The following is a 15005-nucleotide window of genomic DNA, read 5'->3' on the forward strand; positions in this document are numbered from 1 at the left end:
AATTTTAATCTAAAACTCCAAAATTGTCGTACCTCATTTTTAAACCATCTAATAACATTTGAGATTTAAGTTTTAACATTGGGTAATTAAAAAAATTTAAGAAATGAAATATTGTTCATTAAAACAATCCGTATTTTTATGGTCCAAAACAAAATAATAAAAATAAAAATATCACATAGAAGAAATGTATATGATTTTGAAGATCATATTCATCATTTTAAAAAATGAAATTTGTCATGCACCTCAAAATCCAAATCATCTCTCTCTCATAAATAATTCATTTATTTATTTTTTCGCTTTTTGGATTTAAGGGATAGCTTAAAGCTGGAAAACTAATCCTGTACATTTCTTCCAAAACAATGAGAAAACCACAAGGAATGATATAGGCACTTGGTGTATCTTAATTTCCAAGGAGAAAACATGATTGGTAAATTGATCGGTTTAGTGATTCATAGTTATTATTCTTGATTCAGAATTTGAGCTGACTTAACTTAAATTATTTTATAATTATTATATTTCATTTTAGAATTTGAATTAACTTAACTCAAATCCCGAGTTGACTTAACTCAAATCCCGAGTTAAATTGGTAAGCTCATGGAGTTTGACATCACACGAACACAATCATGAGTTTGACATTACACGGATTCAATTGTTTTTTTTGTTTGGTAAAAAAATGTATTGCTTTGTTTAAATGCAATATTTGGTTAGCTTCAATTTTATTTTGAAAGCAAAAAAACAAAAAAAAAATTGATTTCAAAGAAACTCTATGCGTTTTGTCGTGAGATTCACTCTTTTCTCAAGTAAGGATGCCATTTTTTAAAAGCACAATAACCAGGCCATCACATATTTGCTTTTGCTAATACTACTTTCAACTCATAAAGCAGCACACCACATTGTTTTTGCAGCTAATAATACTCTCAATTCACAACGCAGCACATCACACATCAGACCAGTAATACCACATAGGCCTTGAACCTTCAATACACTGAATAGACGCTTCAAATAATAACGGTAACAGCCAAGTTATTTTAGTAATCGTTATGTTTTTCAAATAATTTTTTTACTTGAAAATATATTAAAATAATATATTTTTTATTCTTTTTTAAATTTATTTTTAATATTATCGTGTTAAAACAATCCCAAAACACCATAAAAAATAATTTAAAACAAAAAAAATAATTTGAAAAAAAACACGGCGTGTCAGCGTGCAAACAGGGTCAATTGATATCTACTTATCTGGCTTTATTCCGTACACCATTCTAACGGGACAAAAGGTCCCATTCACCACCTAGATATTCTGCCAGTGTGTGATGATTGTGTGTTTTACAACAACGAGATGATCATATAGCTTCCCACAAAACGAACACGCAAAATCCTGTATGTGCAGACTCTTGGAAGTATTTTGTTTAACAGAGATCGCAAGTAAATTGGGTATGCTAGGTTGCAAGAAATGAAAGAATCGAAAACCAGTAAATCAAAAACAATGATGCGAGAGCCTTTGGCAATTTATAGCCTTAAAAATTATTGAAAGATGTTTCTCGGTCAACAAAGGGAGAAAAAAAATGTGACTGGAAACAAAAATGCAAGGTGTAACTTACCTACCAGATAGAAGATATCAGAACCTTTTTGATCCTTCCTCATCTTTGCTCTCACCTGCCTATCTAACATCTGGATATTTACATGCTGTTTGAATTGGCTCTCGTATAAAGTATGTACAAAAACCTATCTCGGAATTTGTCGCGAGATTTTGCACTTCTGCAAGTCTTGCATAAGCTCAAAAGTCTCTTCCCACAACCTCTATAGGTAACAAGTCAAGATTTACATCTTGAATTTGGCATTTCTTCTCATGATCGTAACCTTGAGCTTCACCTGCCAAAAATGTGAGGAAAAACATTCATTGATTCCATGACCTTAAGTGCGGTTTTCCCACTGGATCATGTAAAGCAGAATTGTGTGGCAAAGTCATCCATCCCATGTCATCAGGCATCAGGGAACTAGCAGTGTCACGCCCACCAAAGTAGTCAAGTGGGTGAACTGCTTGTGGTAAAGTATTACTGATCCTGGGAGTAACCCCACTCACCATACCATAGTTCCTCGGCAACACAAACTGCTCAGCAGACCCCACTAAATCAAAGGGACCACTTGAACGCTGATTGACAGGGCTACCTGAACGCAATTGGTTAATGGGGTTTCTCGTATGCAGTTGGTTACACTGTGATAGAACACTAAATAGGCTTTGATCTGCATTACTTCCAATGCTCTGGTTTGAGACACTAGGACCACCTGCACCAGTCCAGTCCCTGCAAACTTGATGCTCCCCAGAGAACCAGTTCTGAGTTAGCAATCCACCATCATTTAGATGGGATTGGAGCCGTGCTGGCATACGAACAGGATTAACATTCCAGTCTTGCAGAATGACTGGTGGTGCATTTCCTTGTCTTGGAATCAAGAACCCTCCCCCCTCGGAATAAATGTCCTCTGTTATATTTTGTTGCAAGTAATCCTCAGTGTGCCTCTTCTGTCCCGGTTCAAGTGACAGCAAAGGCTGAAGCTGCCCCTGGAGATTTCCTGTAAACTGGCCATCTTGCATTATAACACCATTTGGTGATTGAAAATCTAGCCCGTTTTGTTTTTGTTCACTATGGTAGGGTAACATTGCCTGACTTTTGAACAAAGATTGAAGCAATCCACTGCGATCATGGTTTGGGTAAGAGCTGAAAGAACCATCATCAGATTGTCCGTGCAACAAATCTTTCCCAGCATCTTCTTCATGCACTTTAGATCCCAAATCAATTAATTGAGAACGTTGCTCTTCATTAACTTGATGTGGCAGTGACAATCCACCAGTAGATGTGTATTCATGGTTTGCACTAGAATCATAATATGAATTAGGTATGCTAGCTGCTGACCAGACATCTCCACCAGAAGAAGATATAGGGATTCCCTGATTGATGGAAGTATCTGTAGCATGCATGCTGCCTGAGTACTCAGATACATGTGGAGAAGCTTCATCTGAATTTGAGTTTGAATGGACATGATTATTTTCCATATTCATATCTACAGGGTTAAGATCCTGGCCGACAGAAAGGGAGGAAATATGCTGTGGAGACTGATCCTGTGGGGAGATAGAACCAGAAATGCCATCCTCAGAATTGTCAGATTCTTGGTATCTTGTTCCATGATCATTCTGACCCTGAAGCATGATCTCATGGTTCTGTTCTTGCATATCCTGAAAAACCAATGATAAGAAAGTCAAACTTCAAATCAAGAATATTTATACCATCGTACAACAATGAGACTTGAGTTGAACAGGTTTTGTTGGTCAACAGATGATATTATCTGGATAATTAAGCATGGAGCAAAAGAAAAAGGGGGAAATATAATGATGACAGAGAAATAAACCTCCAAGCTGGTTTCATGTTTGTTTGCACCTTGATCACTCTGATCCTGAAGCACAGTCTCATGGCCATCCTTCTCCAGATACTGGTTCGGAAACCAAACAAGTTAAGTATAGAAAAAGAAGATTTCTAGTTTTTCACACAATTTCTGCTGGACTGGACATACAACAAAATGATATGAGCCCGCAGGAGCAGGGTGAAAAGGAAAAATATATATGGCCAGAATGGCAGACCTCCACTGGATATTTTAATTTGCCTTTCATCTCTTGCTCCATAGATTTGGTTATCTCCTGTCTCTGAAACTGTCTTTGTCTCCAGATCGCATATGCTGCAGGAAGATCTTTGTGTGCCAATTGCATCCTACATGAAGCAAAATCCTATTTTGAGAGGGAAGACATCATATATTTTTGTGTCCATAAAAAAGGTGCAGTCCAACTAACCAATGCTCCAGCAACTTCTTATGTTCCTCTTTCACAAATTCTTCATATGGTTGTACATGCAAAGTATCAAGGTCACCTAACACACAGTTAAGAGACTTAGATTGAATGCTTTTACCGGATTGCTTCATGCTCTTGACAAGTTGGTGCTGCTTCTTGCTTATCTGAAATATCAAATGCAGATTATCAACAAAATCCTCAAAAAAAGAAAGAATAAAAAAAACAAGAAGAATTGCATGTATTTTCCTCATCTCCAACATTTTGCAAATGTTTAAACCTTACTGTTATATGCAAAAGTGAAGTTCATTATCACTTGATTCAGTTACTAATTGCTAAAGGGAAACATCAATTGTGGTAGCCACCTAAGCATGCAGGATGGAATGTGTAGACACATGAGACTTGACAAACAGGAGAACCAAGTTAAATAACTCCAATGAATGTTTTAGGAGTGAAGCTAACTGCTTCAGAAACTGAACCTCAAATTATTTGAAGAAAAATCCACGCAAGTGATTGGTGCATTACAAGGAATTGTTTACTCACAATTTCATTGATTCAAGACTTCAAAGCTATGTGGGAAAGTTAGTGTTTAGAATATCTCATGTTCTTTCAGATTCTACCATCAGAACTATCAGGGATTTTCTTCAGCTAAACCCGCTATTTCCACCCTATGCTTTCATCCATTCGTACACAAAAAAAAAATTCATATGTTATTAATTCAGTCAATTAAACACATGAATTTTCAATTTCAGTCTATTGAGTACAATTTCTTAAAATTGAGAATTTACCCTAACCAACTGATTACTCTTCTTGAGTCGTTATTATCAACTTTACTTTCATCCCTATTAATAACATCATCCACTCCATCCATCACATTGAGTAGTCCTTTTTATCAATTTAGGCAAATTGTACTAAATTGACTGAATTAAGAAATATATGTGCTCAATGAACCAGATTTATAAAAGAGGCTTTGTTGATGAATTCATAAAAATACAGGGTCCAAATAGGAGGTTTATCCGATTTTCTTCTATTAAAATCCTATTTTCTATTTCAGAAACCTAGCACACACGTTCTAAGTATTCAGAGGCTAGTTTGACAAATTACAAGAGTTTTAAAATTTATGTGTTCTTGTGCATCTTTTGAACCAAGATTTTCCTTGCAAATACAAGAAGCATCCCTAGTGGATTTAAAAGTTTAGCCTGGTGGATTCCAGGTATCTTAGTGGATTCTAGATTTTTTCATCTAATTTCTTCAAATCCAACCATCCATTTTACATAGATGGTGGATCCATGATTATAGAAGCAGGTCAATTGATGAACAATGTAGCTGTCAAAAAATTATTATTTTCATTGATTTTCTTATAATAAGAGCATTAAGATTTAGTAATACATAAACATGCTTTTTCTATAATAAAAGTAAAATATAAAACCACCCCACTAAAAAGATTCTTGCCTATAGATTTCTTAATTTGTAGAGAAAATATCAGGTAAATCCTGCTATGAAGGTAAAGCACTGGATACCAACTAAGAAGTACCAAAGAAACCTAACCTTTAAGTACGACATGTATTTGGCACCATCGCTACGGTAGATATTGCGCTTGTGTATCTTGTCTTCTTTTCCAGGAGTTGCATGATCTGAAGCAACCAATGGCTTTCTACGTTTCTCCTTCATGGAGCCTTTCTCAAAAATCCTGAGACCAAAGGCGACTAATGAGATTCTTATGCCATTGTGCAGGGAATGCAAGAAAAATTGGGCAACATAAGATCTAAGATCTTCTGCCCATTGTGTAATTATTATTAGGAAAAGATATGAGGCTACTGCAAATTGTGACCTGCTAAAGATTGTATGCAACTTCGAGCCAAAAATGGGAGAAATAAATTACAATGCTTAGAATAGCATTAAAAAGTCAAAGATATTAAGCCCCGAATGTCTGCATCAAACCAACCAGCACTGTCCAAAAGCAAATACATGAGCCAAAGGCAGCACAACTCATTTATTTACTTACTTTGACAGAAGGTGTTGTTGAAGGGGGGATAGCATAAATTTTATCAGGAGAACTATCAGGAGAACAGAAAGCACAAGAATAAGAACACAGAAGGCTTTCAGTTCTCCACCCTCCCAGAAAGAATATAATGATACTAATATTTGCAACAATCATGGTGATTGAAACAGGTTTCCAACATCAGCCTGTAAGGGCATAACCTCAGGAGTATAAGTGGTGGTGAGAAGATAGTAAAGCAGAAAAAATGTGTCTCAAACCAGATCAGCCAACTGATTTTGTTTCGGGGATGGGTACAGGAATCCAGTAGTGACCCTCAAACAGAGTTCAGATTTTGTTTTTAAATTTTTGGAAGCTCTGTAAAGCAAGATATCTGAAACTAACAGAGAGGCTTATTTATCCTTCTTTTGACTCATATCTTTCAAAGATTGAAGAACACTAAAGCAGAGCTATTGATCCTTTACAAAGATCTCTAATCAGAGACATAAGAATACGTTTTCGAATTAAATTTCACAAATCAAAGACGTGCAGACAATTGTTTTGGGAAATGAAAAAAACTCACTTGAGTAAACCTTGAAAAACTGAAAGCAACAACAATCAAATGCATGGCCAGAAAGACTTCATGAGGAAAGATTAATTACCTCTTTTGAAACTCTCCACCCTTTGTTGCAGGAGAACTCTGATTATCACTGCTAGATGCTTTCTCCTCTGCAACTAAGGAGCTGGATTCAGATGTCACCACCAAATTCTCCCCAAGGTCATGAAATTTAGACTCATTATCGCAAGGAGAAATTCTTTTATCTGCATCACTTCTTGACCTCCTTAAGAAAAAATAATGTGCAAATGAGATCAAAACTATCATATGAAGAAATCAAAGAACCTCAATGGCTTGATAAAAGAACTTCATGATAAGAAGAAGAGGCTGCATAAACTCTTCAAAAACCAAATGAGTAATTGAATGAATTAAAACCTAAAAAGATAACCATTCCAATCCGAACAAAGGAATGAAAAAAATAAAAGTATAAAATACACATTTCAACAGTAAAAAGTAGAAACATAATCAAGTACTCAAAAAGTATGGTGCATGCAAGTGTAATTGGCGAATCATGGAAGAGAATTATACATTATTTGATTCCTACCCAAAATTCTCTTTATTCAAGAATGGACTTTGTCCACAAATGGTTTTGCCAGAACACAAATAAGGAGTCTGATGTCATTAGATACAGCTAAGTCAAGTAACTAATTATAATCAGGCGAGTTGTAACATTTGGCATTTTAAACATAACAGAAACCACTGACTAATTACTGGTCACATTTACAAATCCAGTTAAAATCATAGTTCAGGTTTCCACCAACTTACATGACACTCCACATCTGTACCGCTCCCATTTTTTCTTCGAATGCACGTGATGGGATCAAAATATTTCTTTCCCTTTATTAAGACTATTGAGCATATCATTTAGATTTTAGGAATGAATAGTTAAGCATGGTAAAGGCAAAATAACATTTGAGGAAGATGGCTCAGCAAGTACAATGCCTGCTTCACTTGCACATGATACATGAAATTTACACACAAGGTACAGCATGCAGCAGGTACGAACCTCCACATCTTCTGCAAAACTTCCTTTTCTGGATCCTTGCTACTTTCCCATGCATCCTTCAACTTCTGCAAATATGTTATCATGCTGCCATAAGCAGAAAAACCAAGAAATTTAGCAAACATTGTTAATGACAACATAAGGCACATAAATCACCCCAAACAGCTTTGTTAAATAACAGGACATGAACAAAGAAGTCTGCCATACTCATTATGATAATCCTGCAAGTTGGAGTAGTATGCTTTTTTATCAGCCTTTAGATGCTGTTCCTGACAAAGAACCGCATCAGGGTGATGATTACCAGAGCAAAGTGAAGCACCCCTGCAACAATATTTTCCACATAAACAGTCTAATCAAACTTTGATCCACGATCTTAAGTTCATAAAATGATACAGCTTCATGGAAAACCACAATAGAGTTCCTTGTTTTTATTTTTTAATTTTCTGATACTGGGAAACCCACACATATCAATGTCATCCCGGAGAATAAGAACAGGTCAAGCAGTTATGAGATATGGAAACCCATATAATATTGAAGAAAGATAAAGCACTGAGAACCAACAAACTTGATGCTGCAACACAAAATTCAATTTGCTCCCACTAAAGCAGTAGCAATTGAAAAGGAAGATACCAATAAAATCCAGCCACTTCAAGCTGCTATTTTCATACTTCTTTTCTTTACTTAGATGCTAAAAATCTAGAATATGACAATATTCCTCTAGAACAATCAGCTAAGAAAATAAGTGTGAAATCTGTTCCTCGTATATATATCCATGCAAACACATCTTTCCCAAACCAGGTTGGATCATAAGGCATTCTTTGAAAGGGGAGGGGAAGAAAACCTTTAGTTCCACATGGAAATTGCTTATTAGGTCGTGAAAGATAAAAACAGAGTATCCCTGCATAGAGTCTTGACCAGTGAACAAAAAGAAAAAAATCAAAATTCATGCATGTCTGTATTGCCATATCTCCAAAGGAATTGCAAAAAAGAAAACGGTTCATTCCAAGGAAAAAAAACTAACTTCCTAAAATCGATACTTACCATCTAAGTAATGGATTTCCAAAACGAAAGTTGTCCCCAGAAAGCAATGCTTCCACAACTTCTACTGTACCTAGTCCTGTAGGTAGGAACTGCATAAGAAAGTTTCTCTCATTTTCTGATAAATGAGTCTGCCAAACCTGCATCAGGTTCCACATAGAGGTATAAAACAATTAAACAAGCAAGAAAACATATGTATATAAAGTAATAACAAATAATAATAATAATAATAATAATAATAATAATAATAAGTTATAGTCACCTCATTCGAGAGGACCTCCGTCAAATTCTTCAACTCAAAAATTTCTCGCGGAACAGGGAAAGCATCTGCTAAAAGATTATGATACTGGGGAACAGAATCAATAAATGGCCTTAAATCTCTCTGACTGATGCCAATTTGCTCCCTTTTGGCAATAACCTTTTTTCGGTTGCCATCCCACTCAAGAGAAATAAGAGATTTTGCATTCAAATCATGCTTCGATTTCTTCTTCTTTTTAGTTCTGTACGGCTCCCAGGAACTACAACCCTCAAGGCTGGCCCCATTAAGCCGATTTCTCCGTTGATCAGCCGCCATCAGCACAGCACAAGATGTCAACAATCAATCCTCAGTAGAAGATTAAAGCGACATTTTTTAAGCATAAACCTGTGTTATTATCCACAAGCAAAAGCAAAATTACTTTAAATATTAATCAATCATTCAATCAATTAATTAATCAACAAGTTCAAACTTCTATAATGCATTAAGGATATTATATAATTATAATTATTTAAACCAGCAATAGCTGAAAAAACCCGAAATTAAAACAAAAAAAAATATCTTATCAGACAATACAATTATGCAACCTAAGGAACAAAAAACAAAAGGTCGGAATAAATATAATCGAAACAGGTAAAAACTGAGAAGGAAAAAAAAAACAGATACACAAAATAAAAAGATAAGGTCTTTCGAATTGAAAATACGCAAAACCCTAAATAATCGAACGGAAAACATGCCTCGAAGAGAAAAGAAACCGGCAGCCCTTGGATTAACAGTGGAGGGTGCTTGCTCTGTATTGAACGCACAAGCAAAGCAAGGGAGCGACGACGACGACGAGAGGAAAAGAAAGAGAAATAGATTTTTATTTTTATTTTTATTTTTATTATTTTGGTTTAGGTCGTCAAGGTTATCTTCTCCTCCTGATTGACTAGGTTTTTGAGAGACAGGGAGAGGAGACGAGTCTAGTCTGTGGTTTTGTGAAGCCGAGGGCTTGGAGGAGCGAACGGGTGGTTAACAAGATTAGGATGAGCATTCAATCCTCCGTTCGCGCGCTTCGGGCTCGGCTTCGATCAGTCAATGGCTCCTACTAGGCTCGGCCTATCGCACCCTGCCCTTGCTTGGTTCCGTATAGTTGATAGTTTGACACAAATGAAAACATGGCTAATTGGTCCTTCTGGAAGAGTAATTTTATGGTGTTTGTTGCATCCTCTCCTGTTATTCATTATATATTTCTAGAGAGGTTTTTTTTTTCCTTCAAAAAAAAAATATATATTTAAAAATACATTTATATTTTTAAAAAATTATTTTTGATACTAGCACATCAAAATAATCTAAAAATATTAAAAAATTAATTTGAAATAAAAAATTAAAAAAAATTATTTTTTTCAAAAATACTTTTAAAACGCAAAAACAAACAAAATATAAATCTCACTAGATAGGTGTCCCGCTTTATGCGACCAAACTTTTTCCAACACTAAAAAATAATATTCAAATGAAGATAATCCGAGACAACTCATGTTAAATTAACTAAAACACAACCTGAGATATGGGATCGAAAGAACCTATAAAAAAACAAAACAAAATTATAAAATTCGAGGACTAATAACCTAATGTCAAAGATGAAAATTAAAAAAAAAACTTCAAAAAATACAAAGTAGAAGAAAAAATCCGAGTCAACTTGGGATAACTTGACAAACCAACAACTCATGATATGAGATCGGAATAAAAAAAAATCAAAATGATGACCTAGTAAAAAAACCAAAGTTCAATTAAAAAACGTCAACAAAAACTTAAGCCAATCTAGATTAATTTTACCAACTCGCTCTCGGAATAACCAAACAGTAAGAAAAATGAAAAAAATGATGAAACTCAAGGATAAATAATTCAATGCAAAATGATAAAATTGAAAAAAAAAACTATAAAAAATCAAGGGAAAAAATCTTAATCAACTTGAGTTAACTCGACTAACTCGCCACACGTAACATGAGATCGAAATAAAAAAAAATGACCTCCAAAAGAAGGGCGGGCCTGGTGAAAAAGGCCCAAGTTAAATAAAAAACATTGTGAACGAAAATGCAAGCTTACCTGGGTTAGCTTGACCAACCTACCCTCGAAATAACAAAATATAAAAAGAAGTGAAAAAATGACAAAGCTCAAGGGCAAATAATTTAATGCATAGTAATGAAATTGAAAAAAAATCATGAAAAAATAAGGAAAAAAAACGAATCAACTTGATTAACCTACCACTCGTGACGTGAGATTGAGATAAAAAAAAATAGACTCTCAAGAGAATGACCTATCAACAAACACCAAAGTTAAATACAAAAACATTGAGTCAGAAAAATGCAAGTTAACCCTGGTTAACTTGATTAACTCACACTCAAGATAACCAAACAAAAAGAAAAGTAAAAAAATCATATAGCTCAAGGGCCAATAATTTAACTTCAGAGTATGAAATTGTTAAAAAAAAAACCAGTTTCATAAAAAAAAACCAAGGGAAATAAATTAGGGGTAACCATGGTTAACTTGACTAATCTAGTACCCGGGATATAAAATCATGATAACTCAACAAAAAAAAGCGCAAAAAAAAAACCAAGTGCTCAATAATCAAATGTCAAATGATGAATTTGAAAAAAAAAATTCAATAAAGGATTGCTCTGTTGAAAGACAACCATGAAAAAATAACAAAATAAAATATCTAATCATGAAACAATTTAAAACCCAACAATGCAAACCAAACATGGTATAAAAAAATGAGAGAAAATAATTAAAGGCTAGATTAGAAAACAGAAAAAAAAGATAAAAAAAAGGTTATTAAAAGAACGAGGACCAAAACTGGATAAAAAAATCAAATGAAATTAAATATCAAAGGATAAATTTTTTAAAATATATATAAATCAAGAAAGGGATATGAAATATAGCAATCAAAAGGATGAGAACAAAAAATAAATTAAAAAACAAATGTAATAAAATTAAAATGGATGAAATTGTAAAACAAATAATCAAGAAAAATATAAAGCATAGAAATAGAGCAATTGAAAGTAGAGGGACCAAATCGGAAAAACAAAATCAAATTGAATAAAATGCTTATGGACGAGATTGAAAACACTCCAAACTTAAAAAAGCATTTAAAGCCAAATAAATAGTATTTAAAAGAAAGATAATCAAATCAATGAGATTATAAATGGAGGACATAATTGTTTTTTTGGAAGTTCAAAACACATTTTTATAGAAAATGAGAGAGAAAGGATAGAAGAAAGAAAAAGCCTTCATCGCAGCCCAACTGGACCTCCTCCGCGAGCACGCGCCACATAGCTAAAAAGAGGACGATGCACCACTCCTGACGCCACCGCAGAAGCAAGACTCTGGCCATCGCACGGTCTCTTACACACCACTCGAATGGCGCAGAGGCCATGACCCACTAACGCGTGCAAGCAACTTTTTTTTAATAATACTTAAAAACTTAAAATTACTAAACCACTCCTACAAAGACCTAAAAATAACAACAAAACAATTGAAATAGCCTTTGTTTTTTTGTATTGCAAGGTTAATTTCACTATTTCACTATTAAAAAAAAAGATGAAGAAACTCCTCCATACAGGGACGGAAGCAAGGGGGGCAAGCAGGGGCCCGAGCCCCCCCTCAAGACATTTTAATTTTTTTTCATTACCAAGAGGTTAAGGTGGCCTTATTACAGTGACTTTACTTTTGATTTTCAATTTACTCTTAACATACATGGAAAGAAAAAAATATAAAGACATTGCTTTGTAAAATAAAAAACAGAGCCACAGAGCAATTAATTTACCCTAATATAAATTCTGCGGCCGATCAAACAGAAAAATAAAAACATAAATTATGAGAAAAATTTTTCTACAAAAAAATTGAAGTAGAGTTATCAATTAATTTATCTTTCATCAAACAAAACAAGGTAATTTAAATTTAAAATCTATTTTTGTTTTGTTTTGAGATGTTTGTTAATAATTTGATAAGATTTTTTCTATAATCCTACCATTTTTGCTCCTTTTTTTTCCTCAGATCTGCTAGTTCTACCAATTGTTTTTTGAGTTCTTGTTATAATGATTTTTTTCTAATTAATTAGATATATTTTATTGGTTTGTTTTGATTGTGCCTGGATTTTTTTTTATGTTTTGTTTTTAGCAGAGCCATCAAAATTATCAATTTTTTCTTACGATATATGTTTTGATTTTAGGTTGAACCATGAACAAAATAAGAAGAATTGATTTTTTTTTAAAAAAAAATATTGATGACTCACAGCCTAGTGAATCAACTCCAATGTGTAATGTTCAAGTTATGGCTGAGCAGCCCCAATGTGCTTCAATTTACAAAGAATCTGCGTTGATTAGTGAGCAACCTCTTACCAGAATTGACATTGCTCATTTAATTAGAGATCCAAGTAATCGTTCTTAAATTTAGGAATACCTAATTAATCAACAAGATGAAATTCGAAGGGCATACATTAATCTGGGGTCATATCAACTTTTGATGTCTGAATATCTGCTGACTGGTAAAAAACATCCTCGTGGATTTCAGTCTCATTGGTTCAAAAGTTATCCGTGGCTTGAATATTCAAAGAAACAAATATTATATCTTATTATATTAATTTTAGCCCCCTCTAACAAATAATCCTAGCTCCGCTACTGCCTCCATGCATGTATATTTTTTTTGTCTTTCAAGGGCATGACCGTAACTCTACTGTTCTTTTTATATAAAAAAATACAAAAGAGCCCCTCATCCAAAGATTTTTTTTTTGGCTTTTGAGGGCAAAATAATCATTACACTATAACAAAAAAAAAACATGTCTGGATTATTTTGTCCCTAATCAATTTTGCAATGATGAAAAAAATATTTTTACCCCCAATTGCAGGCTTGATTAGGTTTTTTGGCAAGGGCAAAATCATATTTACATTGTTTCAATCCATAGTTTTTTCTATCTAAACCCATGGTAAAAAAACTTAGCTCGTTTAGTTTTTTTTTGTAATGTACATGTATAGAGAGAAAAAAGCATAGGTAGAGATATATTTATTATTTTTTATGAGTCGTGAATTTGATTTTTTCTATTTTACATGTGTTTTTTTTTAAAGTAAGCTTAATAGAGTAATTAAAAGGATATCACTAATTAATTCATGTATATCATAAAATTTTACGTCGTTGAGACCCCTAAATCTTACAACAAATCTTTACAAAATTTATTTTAATGCCTCAAAACTATAGTTGTTAAACTCGTTTTGATAAGTGAACTAGTTTGAAAAAATCATGATACAAAGTCCGGAATGAATTGGATTTTAAATTAAATCATAAAAGATATTGGCTCTATAAAACTTGGTTGATGCAGCTGAGATTTTAATGATTTTGTTGATAATGTCAAACTTGGCCGCATCAACAATAAAATTTAATTTTTAAAACAAATAAAACATTATTTTTTCAATAAAAATAACTGACTCGAATAGATCTCATGACTTACTAATTGACCTTGTAATCTAATAACTCAAACTTTTTTCTGAGTCAAACCCTAAATTAGATTTGACAACTATGCTACAGTCTAATTTTTTTTCATGGCATTATAACCATCTTGGCATTCCATTGTAGTTAATAAAGTTTCATCCCGTTTATCAAAATAAATTTATTAATCCTTGTAGTATCAAAAATAGTCTTTTGATCAAAGCTCGCCATGATTAATTTAATTTGATATGTTGTTCAAAAAATGCTTTTTTTTCTCGTCAAACTTTCCATCCTATCTACTTATACCTTTACCCTTTGTATTTATCAAAATAAAAAATAAAATGAAAATGAAAAAAAGACATAAAAGATGAAACTAATAAAAATAATTGAGTTATGAATGAATATACATACATACATGTAGATTAAATAATAACTTCTTAAACAATGACGACTAATTGATTATTTTTGCTAAATTATAAATAAAAAAATAAGTTGTAGTTAACTTCATATATACTGTGACACATGAAGATAAATATAAGTAATAAATAAGTTATAAGAAAATCAAATTAAAAAGAACTAATTAGTCTTGAGAAAATATTATAGCTACAGCCTCGTTCACATTGCTCACTAAAAACAATAGCTTTCAATAGGGGTGTTCAGAAAAACCGACCAATCGATTAAACCGAAAAAACCAAGAAACAATTAACCGAAAAAACCGAACCGATAGAAAAAACCGAATAAACCGATTAAAAAATAAAAAAACCAGCCGGTCCGGTTTGGTTCCGGTTTAAAAAAGCTTAAACCGATTGAACCGGACCAAAC

The 15005-nt window shown here is 33.4% G+C and overlaps 1 protein-coding gene across 1 annotated transcript; it reads right to left on the reverse strand.

The window, feature by feature from the left end:
- Positions 1 to 1474: 1474 nt before the first annotated feature.
- Positions 1475 to 9848, reverse strand: LOC18096541 (uncharacterized). The gene is made up of 11 exons (XM_006386798.3): positions 9461 to 9848; positions 8730 to 9110; positions 8471 to 8607; positions 7637 to 7750; positions 7433 to 7516; positions 6473 to 6652; positions 5381 to 5522; positions 3839 to 3999; positions 3632 to 3758; positions 3403 to 3483; positions 1475 to 3229 (listed from the first exon to the last, which is right to left on the reverse strand). The coding sequence occupies exons 2-11, from the start codon at positions 9039 to 9041 to the stop codon at positions 1895 to 1897; spliced, it is 2673 nt and encodes an 890-aa protein (XP_006386860.1). The 5' UTR covers positions 9042 to 9110; positions 9461 to 9848; the 3' UTR covers positions 1475 to 1894.
- Between the last annotated feature and the right edge of the window lie 5157 nt (positions 9849 to 15005).

Source organism: Populus trichocarpa, chromosome 2 (genome assembly GCF_000002775.5).
Source record: "Populus trichocarpa isolate Nisqually-1 chromosome 2, P.trichocarpa_v4.1, whole genome shotgun sequence".
In the NCBI taxonomy this organism is placed as follows: domain Eukaryota; kingdom Viridiplantae; phylum Streptophyta; class Magnoliopsida; order Malpighiales; family Salicaceae; genus Populus; species Populus trichocarpa.

Bases quoted from the DNA above. Each gene is read 5' to 3' on its own strand.
- LOC18096541 (XM_006386798.3), bottom strand. From the start codon at position 9,041: ATGGCGGCTGATCAACGGAGAAATCGGCTTAATGGGGCCAGCCTTGAG. The intron at 7,751-8,470 runs GTAAGTATCGAT...ATATTGTTGCAG, and splicing joins GGAAATCCATTACTTAGATG to GGGTGCTTCACTTTGCTCTG. The intron at 3,484-3,631 runs GTCTGCCATTCT...TTTCCGAACCAG, and splicing joins AATTAAAATATCCAGTGGAG to TATCTGGAGAAGGATGGCCA.